General features: G+C 33.5%; 2 protein-coding genes across 3 annotated transcripts; both read left to right on the forward strand.

The window, feature by feature from the left end:
• Nucleotides 1–1787: 1787 nt before the first annotated feature.
• LOC124832534 (ubiquitin interaction motif-containing protein) lies at nucleotides 1788–11725 on the forward strand. Its single transcript, XM_047306756.2, has 7 exons — nucleotides 1788–2612; nucleotides 4603–4681; nucleotides 6022–6167; nucleotides 8838–8961; nucleotides 9115–9300; nucleotides 10239–10310; nucleotides 10426–11725. Exons 1-7 carry the CDS (start codon nucleotides 1813–1815, stop codon nucleotides 11248–11250), a joined length of 2232 nt encoding a protein of 743 aa, XP_047162712.1. The 5' UTR covers nucleotides 1788–1812; the 3' UTR covers nucleotides 11251–11725.
• Nucleotides 11726–13391: 1666 nt separating this feature from the next.
• On the forward strand, nucleotides 13392–15461 carry LOC124832536 (Ubiquitin carboxyl-terminal hydrolase family protein). Of its 2 annotated transcripts, XM_088095959.1 has the most exons (2): nucleotides 13392–13534; nucleotides 13643–15461. In XM_088095959.1, exon 2 carries the CDS (start codon nucleotides 13720–13722, stop codon nucleotides 14881–14883), a length of 1164 nt encoding a protein of 387 aa, XP_087952085.1. In that variant the 5' UTR covers nucleotides 13392–13534; nucleotides 13643–13719; the 3' UTR covers nucleotides 14884–15461. The 2 variants fall into 2 exon arrangements, with proteins under 2 accessions (XP_087952085.1, XP_047162716.1); XM_047306760.2 differs by having other exon boundaries at nucleotides 13392–15461.
• Nucleotides 15462–16341: the final 880 nt, after the last annotated feature.

Consider the following 16341-nt stretch of genomic DNA (forward strand, 5'->3'; position numbering starts at 1 on the left):
GTTGGGAATATAAATATGAGTCAAAGTCCTACATTAATAAAAAAAAATAAGAAAATGAAACACCATATGTGAAAACCCAATAACTCATTATTTTAAGATTTTTGGTTAAGAGGTGATGTTACTTCTTTATTTGGTTGGGTTCAGATCTTATTAGTGTTGTATCTTCCCAATTAACATCATAATCGATAAATTTAACAAAACGCACATCAAATTGAGTCATTTTGAATTCTTCTCAAATCAACTTGGACTCACCTTATATTGAGTTAAATTGAATCTAGATTTATTAATCCAATAAATTTCTAAATAAGTTCATATTAGGCATCATTATGAAGTTTGACATTTGAGTTATAGTTGTGTTAGACCTATATCTAGTTTATTGGATTCGAATTCGCATCAAACCAAATAAAGTTGAATACATATAAAGTTTTAGGCTTGTATCAAATTAAGTTATGTTAAACACAAGTCAAACACACCAAAATTACCAATAATTTGATATCATATGCCAATTTATTTAAATAAAAAAATACAAAAAACATGGGAAACTTCACCAAATACGTGACAAAAATTATATTTCATAAAAATAAACCATTTATACAATTCTTTATGAATAAAAGTATAACCTATTACCATAATGATTTTTCCCACAAAAAATATAATAAATTTTTTAACTACGCACACTTAAAAAAAAACAATAACTAACATCATCTTCATCCAAAACTCTAATTAACTCATTGGTTAAAAAAAACCTATGATAAATTAAAGTAAAATTATTCCAGGATAAAAACCCTATAACAACTATCTATTCAAACATACTTACCCATATAAATCCAACATAAATAAAATTATACACTCTTAAAAAAACTTATCATAATATTCATCTCAATTTCTTCTAAATAATTTTTTTATTTATTTTCAATATTAAATTTTTTTAACACCATCAAATCAAAGAGAATATTACTAATTATATATTTTTTTGGATTTATTTCCTTACATACTAACAACATACTCCTCAATTTCAAACTCATTTCTCTTAGATAATATCTTATTTTAATATATATATATATATATATATATATATATATATATATATATTTTGCTATTCATTGGAATATTTAATTAATAAGCTATCCTGATTATTTTGTTAATTAACCTTTGTTATTATTTTAAAAATGTATGTCAATTTTCAGTGCATACAATGTAAAAATATTTTGTTTCCGAAAATAATCTATTATCGTTTTTATTTCTCTTAAATCAAATGTGTTATTAAGTGTAAAAAATAATTAAAGAGAGTTTATTTTATCTGAATATCAAACAAGTATAAACAAACTCTCCTTCTTCGCTGCCAACGGCATCAACATCGCTAACTTCTCAGTATTTCAAAATTAAATAACCATTCTAACTTGGATGTTCTTTTCTTAATAATAATAATAATTAATGCTTTATTGTTTCTGTTTTCTTAGTTAATTTATTTAAATAAACTTTTGCAAAAAAACAACAACAACAACAAAATTGCCATGAATAAGGTAATTGGTGGTTGACTAACATTATAATAGTTAATATGACGTAAATCACTTCTAAATACTATATTCTTTTCTAGTTAAAACATACCAATGAGGTATATACTAAAAAATGGGAATGAAAAATGAGTTTTGACAGTATAATAACATTTAAAAACAAGAAGCAATAATTAATAAATTTTCTTAATATTCCTCCTTTTCTCAATAAGTAAAGCAGAAGCGCTTTTTGTTTCCTCTTCGTTAAAGGAAAGTATCGCCGGTGGCTTCCCTTATAAACTGTAAAATCAATTTTTCAATGTTTCTTTCCCTACACTACCCTCAATTTTCACTGAAATTACTTACTCTACCACTACGCGAATCTTTAACTGAGGGGCCTCGCAGTCATTACGCATATAATACCACTACAAAGATTCATCCTCTCACGACACCGTTTTCACCCACTCCACTCTTCCGTCGGGGACTCACCCCCCGCCAAAACCCGTTATTGTCGTCGCCACCCTATCACAAATTCATTTCCACTTTTGCCCCTCCATTGCGTTTCGAATTCCAATTCGCCCCAATCGAAGTTCGATTTTTCAAAACACTCCATTCCAGAAGCTTCGATTCTCGATCGCCGAGAAACGGAGCCCTAAAAATAATTCTTCTAGGGTTTCTCTGTCTTTGCGTGGTTTTGGTATCGAAGTTTTTGATCCGTTCGGGAATGGGGGATCGAGGAGAGGACGAGGATTTGCAAATGGCGATTCGAATGAGCATGCAGCGCGCGACGCCGGAGACGAAGCGCAGCAAGCCGCAGGATGCCGCCGCCGGGGCGGTTTCGGAATCGTCGGAAGATTCGCCAGAGTCTAAGACCCGGCGGAGGGAGCTCATGGCGGCGGCGGCGGAGAAGCGGATAGCGGCAGCGGTGAGGGTTTTGCCATCATCATTGCCACCGGGGAAGAAAAGTGTTGAATTGGGGAGGAGAGAGGAGTTGCGTTTGAAGAGTGTGAATTTGAGTAAGGAACTTTCAGCGGAAGAAGCAAATCAATTGTTTTCTATGGTGTTTGGGAATGAAGTCTCTAAGGGGATTCTTGCACAGTGGAGCAACCAGGGAATACGGTATTTTATAATTTCTAATTACTTATTAATTTATCTGAAGTGTATGGATATGTTACCAAGTGTAGGATTAACAGACACAAATCTTTAACATGTTCCTGTATTAAAACCCCTGTTGTATACTTTAATTTTCTAGATGATCATGTAATTGGTATGCCTCTTTTGTGCTTTGTTTTTCTTATTCAATGTTTCGATGCATATTCCTGCTTCCCCCGGTAATATTGTTATGCTATCCAGCTGTACGTGTTCCTTGTTTTTATGTGATTGGAGTCGGAGTTATTTCGGTTTGGATATAATGTGTTTGTTCTGAAAGAGGGTGTGTATCTATTTGTATCATATTTCTGATTGTGAAGTGAGCTCAGTTACTCATACAGTCTTGAAAATCCCATGATTTCACTGCCATGCTCTCACTATTAATCAATAATCAAATGCGAACCTTTATATTCTGGCATTGGAAAATACAATATATATATTACAAGAAAAGGGGGAGATTGGAACTATTTTATCTTCAAAATAATGCATTTTCCCAGCAGTAAAACATATTGTGGGTTTTTTTAAATATACCTAATTGCTACAGCCTTGGTGAATGATCATTCAAAAAGTAAAACAATAATATTTAGATAAGGTATAGGAATGCAGTAAAAATAAAACTGTGTTAGTTAACATAATGTCGATATGCCTTTCTTGCTCATTTCCTTTGGAGGAAGTATAGAACTAAGTAAATGAGGGACTGCTAGGGTTGAAGTTCTTATGTAGTACTGGTGTTAGACAAATTTCTTGTGTACGATTCTTCATTGATTGCTTGATGGAAACAGTTTATGAAATAATTGGTTGGTTCTCCTTGCTTGATAAAGAATGAAAAAGTTCCTGTTGAAACGACTTGAAAAAAACTAACAAAAAGAAAACCACAGGAGAATGCAACATTCCTATTGAACATCATCCTTTTTGTATGTTGTAGATGGGCAAAATTATTTGTCATACATAGTATGTTGTTCACTTGATGCTACATTCCTTCTTAATTAGATAGCAAAGCCATGCCTGGTGCTGTGGTTCCTTGATATCATCTGTTTGTTACTTGGAGAATATTTTCATTTTATTATCTTCTATTGAGGTATGTTTAATGTAATAACTAAATATTTGCACAAGATGTTTGTATCTTATCCTTGAATCAATGACCAATATTTATTATTTCGAAACTTGCTTCTGCACATCAAGGGCCGTTGAACCTTTCTGCTGTGAAACTATTGCTATGCTGCTCATTTTCTATTTGTTAAGCATAATTTATGAATGGATTAATTTCACTGAAAAAACATCATTATAAATGAAATCGTGAACATGTGTTGTCATTCCTTGATAGTATTTGTTTGTTACTTGGAGCTATTTTCATTTTTGAGCTTCTATGGAGGTATGTTAAATATAATAACTAAATATTGGCATGACATGTTTGTATCTTGTCCTTTAATAAAGGGCCAATATTTCTTATTTTGAAACTTGCTTATCATGTCCAGTTGAACCTTTCTGCTGTGAAACTATTGCTATGCTGCACATTTTGTATTTGTGAAACATAATTTATGAATGAATGAATTTAACTGAAATCATTATAAAGGAAATCATGAATGTGTGTTTTCAACTCTTCATTTGCATGTTATATTTTTTAACATATTGATGTTTTGACTTTTGAATTACTTTTTGTATACCTTTTGTGAGTGTATAATACCTTTTATCAATTTGCCAGTTAGATACCACCGTGTTATCTGTTGTATTGAGTAGATTGTTACAGCTGTCATAGTTAGGTTCTTACAACTGATCCAGTCAGTTAGACACGCATCCGCAGTCTATGTGTAACTGCTGTAAACAGAAGCTCATCACTTCTATAAAACTCAGTATAATCAATTCAAAGTTTCTTTTCTCTTAAATTTGGTTTCAATACTTTTAAATTCGGACGATTGTGTACTTGCTTTTATTGCTAATACTTTGAAAAACTGCACCATAGGTTTAGCTCTGATCCTGTAACATCAATGGGCCTAGTGCAGCATGAAGGTGGTCCCTGTGGCGTTTTGGCAGCTATACAAGTAATTGCTACATTTTTTTCTATATTGTCCATTTTTCAGATCTGTTTAAGAAGTCCCTTTTTCAAACAATGAAAGTGGTACTGATCTGGTTGTGATAATTCCACTCCAAATAGGGACCTTCAGTATAACAAACCCAGCTAATATACAAACTGTTCTTAAACTGTTGGGACTTTTTTACAATGGTTTTGGGCTGTGAGGACTAAATTGTATCGAAGAGTGGAACAATAAGCACTAAATGAGTGCTTTAACATTTAGAATGTTAGACACTGACTGTGTGGCACGCGTATTAACTATAGGCAGTAAACAAGTATTTTATAGGCAGAAAATATTAGCAAATGGCTGTATGATAAATCTATTCGGTGTTTTCTTTATATGATTTCCCATGTATATGTTTCAAGTAAAAGAAATTTAATGATGTCTTGTTACGCACATGTAAGGATGGGAATGGGGAAGATGACTGCAAGTCTTGATATCCACAAATATTAAGAATTTAAACATCTTGAGAAAAAGCATATTATAACTTTATTTATTAATTTTATTTTTTATTAAATTAAATAGTATTGCAAAAAACATATCAAGTTCATTTATATACTTTATAGTGATCTGTATACATAATTATTGTGTGCATGTGTTTATTCATTAAAATTCATTACAATTAAGAAAAAATAAATTTTATCTCATAAAAAAAGATGTAATAATAACTTTAAGAAGTAAATAGGGGCAGGTTATATCATCTCCACCCACACCCAGTGGAAATTCCTTTGCTTGTTCATTTTAACGTTTCCACTATATAGTAGTGTTGACTTTTGTTGGTTCAATGAATAAATATATTGTTGTAACAACTTAGTTCGCTTGTGAGCATATAATTAAATATTCATTTGTTATTTTTATTTCATCTGTTTATTCTTAGAAAGAAATTTTTGGATCTAATTCAATCTCAAAAAACTAATTTGTAAAATAGAGTTTCCACTTATATATTATATAATTTGACCATATATCTTTGGTTGACATGACATCTCCAACACACCTCATACTGAGGGCTAGACATCTTGAGTGTTAGACTAAATATTTGTGTGTGATCTTGATAATGAAGACATGATAGACCCAACGGATCTTGTTAGGATAGACTCTAACACAATTGTAAAAGGTGGACCTTAAACTTAATTCAATATCAAAAAAATGACGTGTAATATAAGATTTTCATCCACTTATATATTATAATTTGGTAATATATCAATGTGCTATCTCCAACAACTATAAAGAATTGGCATAATGTAAATTCCCAAAAGCGTGTTTTTGTCCTGTGTTGGTTTTGCTCATGTTTTTCTTTAACTTTTCAGGCATTTGTGCTTAAACACATCATTTTCTTCAGTGATGAGTTGAAAGATGTACCATGCCTGCCACAGAAGGGTCTGGGTGCATCATTTAAAAGTCTGTCTGTTCCATCTTATAATTTTTCTTCACTCACTGAAGGTGTAAAAGTAAGGTGATTAACTTTCTCCTTACCAGTCATTTGTGCTTAGCTTGGTAAAATTCATTATAATTAAATTATATTCATTTGTTGTATTCTGTACTTCATATCTTCATTCTGCAATTTCTTTGGTCTATAGTGCCCTGTTTCCTGGTGTATTGTCAACATGAATACTGTTTTTGATTCAATTAACTATCCTTTTTAATATTGTTCTATATTTTTGCTTTTAATAATTTTGAATTTTGATCCAGTTCATTGTTAACTTATTCTACTTCATGATTAGTAGACAGCAATAGTATTTGTTCAATCAACAAAATTGAGTCAGAATTTAATATAAAGTCTTTTTTAGGAACTTGGATACCACGAGGCATCTAAATCCCACATTGAGTATTATAGGATGTTATTTGGAATAAGTGTTTAGTTCACCCTCATCCCCCACCCCAACTTTGCAAGGGAGGTTTCTCAAATGCTTGGCTTTGGATCAATTGGTATTTGAGCAGGTTATGATTCTTCCGGAAAAGGCTACTGATGGAGGGGTTAAGGGAAGCATTGTAGAGTGTCAATCAACTGCTCAGACCTTGACTCTTTGGAGCAGTCTTTTATAAGGGCTTGGATAACCTCAGATGTTTAAGTCCCACATTGAGTTTATGAGATGCTCCATGTAGTAGTTTTGGGTTCGCTCCAATTAGCAACTACCTTTTAGGGAAGGGTTCTCCTAGTTACTGTCTGCCTTGATATGGACAAAAATGCAAGGGTGCCCACATTTCCACGAATTGTTGTGGGCAAAAAAGTTGATTTGCTGGATAATTATTTGTTTAGGAACAGAACTTCAGGCATACATATAGCTACAGGTCAATCAATGGAAATAGTATACACCATGATTAGGTGTATCAATTTTACATACATGTAAGGAGAGAAAAAAAATGAAACTAAGTGGGTAGGAGAAAAGGTAAAGGAATTTAATACTTTGGAGTTTTAAGTTGTGGTTTATTGGCAAGCTTAAATCAAGAAATAAGATGGGTATAATTGTAGCTAACTTTTGAAAGAATGATGTTATAAATGTAACAGCCTAGCAGATAGGTTCATAGCTGTGTCTGTGATGGAAAATGGGAATACTTTATTTCGATTATTAGTATTTCAGGTAGGTTTTAAAGCTTGTACAAAAATAAAATTTTGGCAACTCTTAGAAGCTATAATCCAGCTAATACTATTAGGAGAAAAGATTTCTTCAGAAGGGAAGTGTATGTTTATGTGGGGAGAACATCCAGAGGTACTAGGATTCACATGTAAATCATGGCCTAGGAGAAGCAAACGGAGAGGGTAAATCTGCCATTATATCCTCTAGATTTTTCATTAGTTTGACTTTAAAATGGCTGAAACTTGTTTTATGAAAGGGGAAGAGCATCCTACAAACCTACAAAAGGAAGGTGGCATGAAGTTATTTTTAAGGAAATTATATAGAAAACTTTGCTTGCCTTTGATTTCATATCTACGGGAAGTTTGACTACCCAATTCAAAGTATTGGTTAATGCTGAGTAGGTTCTCCAAAAAACAATATACTTTTGATTTTTGGTGGAGCATTGTCAGAAGAATAAAAAGGCTTGTGTGTGATTCTTCTCTAATTTAGAAAAAGGCACATGGTTAGGAGAGGTGTCATGGAGTGATCTATAGAAGAAAGGAGTTTGTACTTCTTATTCATGCAATCTAGGATATATGTATGAAGGGTCATGGCTAGGGTGAGAAAGCAATATGATGCCACAAGTAATTTTCCATTAATTTTAGGTGTTAGAATATAATCAATTGTTACAGATTTGTAGAAAATTAACCATTACATAATCTAAGAAATTAGGATGATTGATTCCTAATTATTAGGTGTTTTTATTATAATTGATTTTGTAAAATAGTATAAATACATACTGTGTGGTCTGCTTTAGACATACAATACATTCAGAACATATACAATTCTATATTAGGATTTCACCAAGTGTTAGTTTTGAGCTCGATATACCTTTACCTTGGTCTTAGTCTTATACTGGCTTATTAAGCATATTCAAGATTTGGTGTGTATAAATAACTTTTCTTTCCCACTGTTTCATCAACTGACTATGGTGACCAAGCATTGGGGAGAAATACTTGGTCCTAGCTCTCAAATTATGTCTGCAGTATTCACTTCTTTTTTATTTATTTGAATCTGGTATTTAGTACAAGTGCAAGTTCTTGGGTTTTCTGTGGGTTCATAATAGTTTAATCTTTATTTCTCATTTTTCTTATTGAATGGTGAAGATTTCAGGTTTTCTGGTTGTGGACTTCATTTGCTTATTAGTATATGTCCATATATTTAAATGTGCTTATTTCAGATTCTCCTATGTCCAGCCTTTTGAAGGGATTTCAGAGGATGAGGTACCTTGGTTATTGTACTGATATTGGTTATTTATGTACATCTTGTTGGCAATAAGACTGAATTAAATTTCCTTTTGTTATCAGTGTCTTCTATTGTGATTCTACTATGACATCCTTATTAACCAAATCTATTCTTGTTGAATCATATTCGTATGGTTATAAATCTTGGTTCCTATCTGATGTCCTTCTGAGTTCCACTGGTCTTTAAAAGTGGTCAGCGTGTTCTTTCATGGTTTTATATACAGTGCTTAATGATATATTTCTGTTGTGGGATTTTTGTGGCAGGGCCCTCGTAAGAAGTATGGCTGAAATTTTATTTTCATGTGGAAGTAATAGAAGGGCTGTGATTGCAACTTTGAGCTTTCCAGAGAATGACATTCCGCGTTTCGAAGGGATTTCAGAGGATGAGGTACATTGGTTATTGTACACTGATATTGGTTTTCTGCATGGCATTTTGTTGGCAATATTTTGAATTGAATTCCCTATCTTATTGTTGTTGTCTTCTACTGTAACTCTCCCATGATAACCTTATCAGATGAATGAAGTCTTGTCTAATTAACAGGTTATTGCAAAATCACTTCAAGGTCTTTCTATTGAATCTGCCGTGGATCTGCAGAAAGTTCTTAGAGTCGAAACATGCGCATCACAAACAACTGCATTGCAACGGCTTGAAGCTAATCTTCCCTTCTTCCAAAGTCGAATGGGAGCATTGCTTTTCCTAATCTCTGCTTTACTTTCTCGAGGACTGGTATGTTTGCCTGCTTCCATCTCTTCTACTTCACATTGCATTTTACAGTCCCTGAATTCACTGTCTTTTAAAGCAAGAGATATTGGACTATTTTCCCCTACCATTTTCTTTTCTTCCTACTAAGAATCAACTACTTGTGACTGAATATACAAACTCTTTTTGCATAATTAGAAGAATTCTGCTGGGTGACTTGTTAACTGTATTATTAGCTTGATTGAGTTTGTACTTCTAATTGTTTGCTCCTATAATTCATGTAGTGGAAAATAGTAGCGTATGTCTGTTTTAATGACAAACAGCCCAAAAAGTTTAAACCAATGACAAGGTGATAGAATTATTTATTGTGTTTTGGTTGTCCCGGTAGTTGGATGTAAAAATGCATGTATTTGAGATATGAGTGTGAGTCTTTAAAATGCTTGGAAATATGCAGGAGGCCAATGACAACCTAGCTAATTAATGTGTTGCTGTGACTTGAATTGGCTTAAAAAAATATTAGAGTCTTTAAAAAGTGTGGTGTCCAATCACAGCCTCTGATTAGTATTGTTGATACTGAAATATTGTGGAATCTGGATTGAAGTAATGTGGATGACAATATCTTTCATATTAGTGAATTAGGTTGCGTACTCAGGGATCAATATCGAGTTAGATCCAGGATTTTAACATCCAAAGATCATCTTAATCTGTAAATTTTGAGCTTATATGGGTTGAAAGCTGTGTAAAGCAGTGGGATAATTGTTACTGCATCCTTTTAAAGAAAACTATTTCTGTTTACATGGTTTTTAGAAAATTTTGAATCTATTATTTTTTCCCATCCTTTAATGTGATGAATAAAATGGTAAGTTAGATATGATAAATTCCACTGGATAAGTGAATTTGCATCAGTTGTTATTATGACTTGAAAAATTCTTAGTCAATGCATTTAATATTTTTCACTCCTTTAGGACTTGGTTCAAAGCGACAGGGATGATCCCAGCCTACCACTGGTTACAGCACCTTTTGGGCATGCCTCTCAGGTATGATACGTGCTACATATAATTGGAAAGAGTTGCCATCTTTAAGTAATACTGATAAATAATGTTGTACAACTAGAATATGAGTTTGTCTTTTTCTTTGAATCTTGTGCTGCAGGAAATTGTGAACCTACTGCTCTGTGGGGAGGCTGTCCCTAATGTGTTTGATGGAAGGATGGATTTAGGGGGAGGGATGTTTCTGAAAGGTATATCTCGAGATGTGGAAGTTGGATTTCTCACACTTTTAGAATCCCTGAATTTTTGCAAGGTTGGTCAGCATCTGAAATCTCCAAAATGGCCTATATGGGTTGTGGGGAGTGAATCCCATTACACTGTGCTGTTTGCTCTAGACCCCAGCGTTCAAAGTGAGAATGAACTGGAAGGAAGGGAAACACAGATACGCAAAGCTTTTGATGCACAAGATCAGAGTGGAGGTGGTGGTTTCATTAGTGTGGAAGGTTTCCATCAAGTCCTCAGAGAAACAGATATCAAATTTCCACCAGAGAAGCTGGAACATCTTTGCTCTGCAGGGTTCATTGTGTGGAGTGAATTCTGGCAAGTAATTTTGGATCTAGACAAAAGTTTGGGAGGTTTGAAGGATTCATCAGGATTGATGGGTAAGAAGGTCTTTGATCTATACCATTTTAATGGGATTGCTAAATCAGATCTGAATGGCAGCCAAGTAAATTCTGCGGGTGAAACTCCACTACAAAGACCCCGGCTGACAAAATTGAGAGTTTCAGTGCCTCCAAGGTGGACGCCTGAGGAATTTATGGCAGATGTGAAGGTTTCATCTGCTCCTAGTGCTAGTGACTCTGCTGGGAAGGACAATGAAGTATCTAAACCGGAGCCTTCCCAGCATGCGCCTTTGGTGGACTGCATAAGGACACGCTGGGCCCGTGCTACCTGCAGCTGGTTTGGGGATCCTCCTAGTATAGTTTGAGAGGCATTATTTGGAGTCGTATGTGGAGCTTACAGGTGTTTTACAGGGAAATCACGATCATTTCAATCAAGAGTAGATAAAGCCTTTACGTTTTATTTTGATGTGGTATATCGAGGCACATGAATAGGGGGTTCAGATCTCCAAATTTTCTCCAATATGTGCATAGCCGTTATGTAATGTGGATTGATGTATGTTGAACGTTCTCTTCTATTTTATCATGTCATTCGTAAGCTAAGAAAAAAAGATGGGTGGAGATATTTAATGTCAAGCCTGCGTGTAGCATCCAAAATGTATTGCCACCAATTAGGAAGAGTTATATACAGTTCTTGGGAGGTTAGTAATAAACGTGAAAACCTGTTCTTGTTTCTGAAATTGTTGTAATAGTAAAGTATCATGCTTGGCTTCTGGAATTTGGGAAAATGAACAGTCATAATAATACCATCGCCTCCTCTGTTGTGGAACATCTTTCTCTTGAGATGAACGGTGTCTTCATTATTTCATGTGTCAGTCATTCAAATTCTCTGCACCCGGCATTGAGGATTTAAGTGTCTGAAATATTAACATCTTCATAATTATGCGGGTTTGTTAAATAAGATTCGTGTGATCTAATGAATCTTATTACTCATTCTTTGTCCAACATTCATATCCTTGGATACTATATTCATTTGCATTTTTGAATTACTTAGATATGTGACATTGAGATGTAATAAACTAAAAACGAAGTTATTTTTCATAGATGATTTTCACATAAGAGTGACATTTATATTAGTTTATTTTAGTATGATTACAGTAAATAGTAAATTACATTTATTTAACCTTATAATTGGATTGCTGTAACACGTTGATATTGTAGATTTTTTTTCCTGTCTTACATAGATTCTTTCTAAAACTTCATATATAGCATACTTAGTATCATATTTACACAAATAACACGGTTTTGATTTTATGTTAACATTTGATTTTATGTTAGCATTTGAAGTTGAATTTTGATTTCCGATAGTGATCAAAATACTAGTCGGAATTTGGTTGTTGGGAACTGAATTCTGAATTAGTTTTTTTTATTTTTATTTTTATTTAAAATTTCATTAAAATAAAAGGGGAAGGAAAAAATAAAAAAGTTATATGTTTTTGTAATGAGAAAATATTTATTTATATGTCTGAATGGGACCAAAAAATAGTAACTGAAATAGACTACTTTTGTCATAGCAGTTAATAATAATCTTATTCATAACACTTTCAAATCAAATTAAATAATGATATTACACAAATCATCAATCAGTAAAAAAAATCAATGTATAGATTCATTTTGTGTATTATCACTATACTTAAAAATATATTGAATTGTTGGATCAAATAATAAATATAAATCCACTAACACTTGATGAATAATGAAAATATATGAAAAAACGGAATTATATTGATTCAAAAGGTGGTATAAGATTTAAACTACCACTATTATAATTTTTTTTTGTTTAATTCTTTTTATTTTATATGTCAAGTCTATGTGTAATTAATTAAATTGAATAAATAAATTTTCTATTCAGTTATTATTTTTTATTTCATTATTAGAATATCTCTAATTAAAAAAATTATAAAACATGAACGAAATTAAAATAACTTATATATATATATATATATATATATATATATATATATATATATATATATATATATTTCATCTTATATAAACATATTTGAGAAAATCATATTCTAAATAATTAAAAAAATTATTAAATAATTAATATAAGTAAATTATTAAATAATTGTTAAACATATCATTTAATTTGTATTTTCGTCTCCTATTTTTTAATAAATGAAAATAAAAAAGAAGATATATTTCAAAAGTATAATTTAATAAAATTCAAACATATAAATACATAATTTTTCATTAAAAATATATAACTTCTTAATAAAATTCAAAATAAAATAAAAATACAAAATCACTTTAAAATTCGGTTTGGAGATCAATTTAAAATTAAAACTGTATTATTTGTGTAAATATGGTGGACATTAGGAAATTTAAAAGGAACGAGGAAAAAAAAATCTGATATTGCATGTGACTGGACATTGTGGCACCAGCATTTATTATGCACGGATAGTCGTTTTTACGGGAATATTTTTTTCTATCGATGACATTTATTTTCTGTGGGAAACATAAACACAGTAGCTTCAACGAGCATTCCTGAATCATTTATAATAGAATAAAAAGGTGATATTCACATATTAACTTTTCAACAACATTCACGAAATGGAAAAGAAGGCATGTTGAGAGATGAATGAAATGGTAATTTGATTCTCTGATGACATGGAATCAAGTTTTAATCTATTCTTGTATAATGTATAAGTTTTATTCTATTCGATTTCTTGTTGGTGAATTCAATGTTGAGAATAGGAAAGTTGAATCATGTGGAGGCGAGGGTGTCTTTGATAGAGCAATGGATTTTCCTCCGAAGATTGTCTCTGTGGTCGATGAAGAAGGAAGCAGAGTTAGAATCGGCACTCTCACGCAATCGACGATGGGTAGTGAACAACCAGATAAAGAACATCATCCTCCGCTACCCCAACAACGAAATCCCCATCGAAACCCTTCAGAAGAAGTTCAAAACCCTCGATCTTCAGGGAAAAGCCCTCAACTGGCTCTCTAAGTACCCATGCTGCTTCCAAATCCACGATAACCGCTGCCGCCTCACCAAACGCATGATGAACCTCGTCGCACAGGAACACTCCCTCATCGACTCCCTCCAATCCCTCTTCGCTCGCCGCTTGGCCAAACTTCTCATGCTAACCCCCCGCAACAGACTCACCGTCCTCAAAATCAACGAATTCAAACGCGCGTTCGGCTTCCCCGATGATTACGTAATCAGGATACTGCCCAACTACCCTAATTTGTTCCGTATCGTCAACGAGAGCGGCAGGAGGAACTCCATGGCCATTGAGTTGCTGCATTGGGACCCTGACCTCGCAGTCTCCGCCGTCGAATCCTCCGCTGCGAAGCACGGTACGCCGTCACATTTTTCATGTTCCTTGCCGTCTAGTTGGGTGAAATCCTGGGAGAGATTTCGCGAATTTGACGAAACTCCTTACATTTCGCCGTATTCGGATCCTCGAGGTTTGGTGGAGGGGTCCAAGGAGATGGAGAAGAGGAATGTTGGTTTGGTGCATGAGTTGTTGTCTTTGACTCTTTGGAAGAAGGCTTCAATTGTGAAGTTGGGGCATTTTAGGAGGGAGTTCCTTTTGCCCGATAGGTTGAATGTGCTGTTGCTCAAGCACCCTGGGATTTTCTACGTTTCCAATAAGTATAAGATTTACACTGTGCTTCTTAGGGAGGCCTATGTCGGGTCTCAGCTTGTGGATAAGGATCCTTTGGTCGTTATGAAGGAGAAGTTTGGGGAGTTGATGGAGGAGGGGCTTCATGAATACAATCAGAGGCGTCGCCTCCTCAATGTGGAAAAGAGGAGGAAGTTAGGGGTTCCATTGATTAGTGTAGATGGTGCAAAGGGTAGAAGGAGAAGTCACGAAGTTGATGATGATGATGGTGATAGTAATGGTGGAGATAGTAAGGTGGGAGGGTTATTTGACCCTGAAGAAAGAAAACGGTTTTATAGAGTTCTCTTTGATGATGATGTTTCTTGAAATTCAACCTTGGTGTATAGATTGTGCGTTTGATTTGCGTAGTTTACTGCATGGATAACAGTTGCATCCTTCCAATAGTAGATTCAGAATACAAGATACTAAAGGCTAACATTTTCCTAAAGTACGTTCTATATGGTTATTCAATCATGCTCTTAGATATTCTACCTTCTTTTCCAGTAAATAATTGCATACCACATTCTCCAAAATTAACTGGGGGCAGAATGATCTACAAACACCTACTCTATGTAAGTTATAAGCTGTTTAAGCCGTTAAAGGCCTGTACTACACTTATCCACCGAATACATCAAGTCTTAACCTGAATTCTTTCTGTACTAGATTCTCATTAAAAGAATGGTAAGCTGCAGTTCCCATTTTGTCAATGCTTCTTTCATTCTCAGTAGGTTCATTTTTTTCTTTATGTTTTGGTTCTCCGTTGTCTTGCATTACTTTTTGTAACCTAGGTTTGTGTAATATAAAACAGTGTGTATGTCTTGACATCTATTTAAAAACAGAGGGGACAATGAAGGTATTGTTCTGTGTGTGAATGGGAAAGTTCCAATGTCGATTTTGTGTGCCTATACAGTTGGAATGAGTTGTGCTATCAGCCTTGACATTGTTATTATGTACATTTCTAGCTTTTCCCCTTGTGATTGAAGTTTCATGTCTTTACATTTAGAAAGGAAAGTCAGTTTGTTTACTAATCTCACAATTGTTTTGTGCTTCTTTGGCTTGAGCTTGAGAAATGAATTGACAGCAATCTAGATCTAGAATTTGTATATCCGTCTGTTCCAAAATAATTAGATGATTTTAGAAGGAAGGCTGTCTTTTCTTAAAGCTGTGAACTGCAATATAGCTTATGTTTCAAGTATGTTAAACTTTGAACTACTTTTTTCTTGTGGAGGGGGAATTAACTATTGCATGGTTAGTCTGTCACTTCCAACAATGATTAGCTATCGTAAGGAAAAAATACTTGTGAATTTGCATTGGTTTCTAAGTTGTTATAGTCGCATTACAAATTGATGCTGTTATTGCATACACGGTTTTGTTTTCTTCTATGACTTGGTTTAAACTGACGGTGGACTACCTTCTCATCTGCTTCCTCTCATTATTCTTACTGTTAATTTGAAAAATGCAGTTTTCTTTGTATTTGTTTCTTATATTTTAAGATTATCCTTCTTCTCCTTTTCTCCCTTTTGACGATTGTTGTGCAGGAAATTGTAAAGTTCTCTTGGGAATGCTTGTCCATAATGTATTTGATTAAAGGAGTAATTTATAGGACAATGATATTTTGAAACTCAAATTTTTTACACCGATTTGACAGTATTCTTTACTATTCTTTCACTTTTATTAGAATTATTTTATCCTATAATAAATTGTTAAATGATAGTTATTGCTGTCAAAGTATCGTTGTATGTCTCTGAAAGGACATCGAGAGGGTGTTGTTGAATCCTTAACTGA

The sequence above is a fragment of the Vigna umbellata genome, chromosome 8, assembly GCF_029865625.1.
Source record: "Vigna umbellata cultivar VRB3 chromosome 8, Vumbellata_1.0, whole genome shotgun sequence".
In the NCBI taxonomy this organism is placed as follows: Eukaryota; Viridiplantae; Streptophyta; class Magnoliopsida; order Fabales; family Fabaceae; genus Vigna; species Vigna umbellata.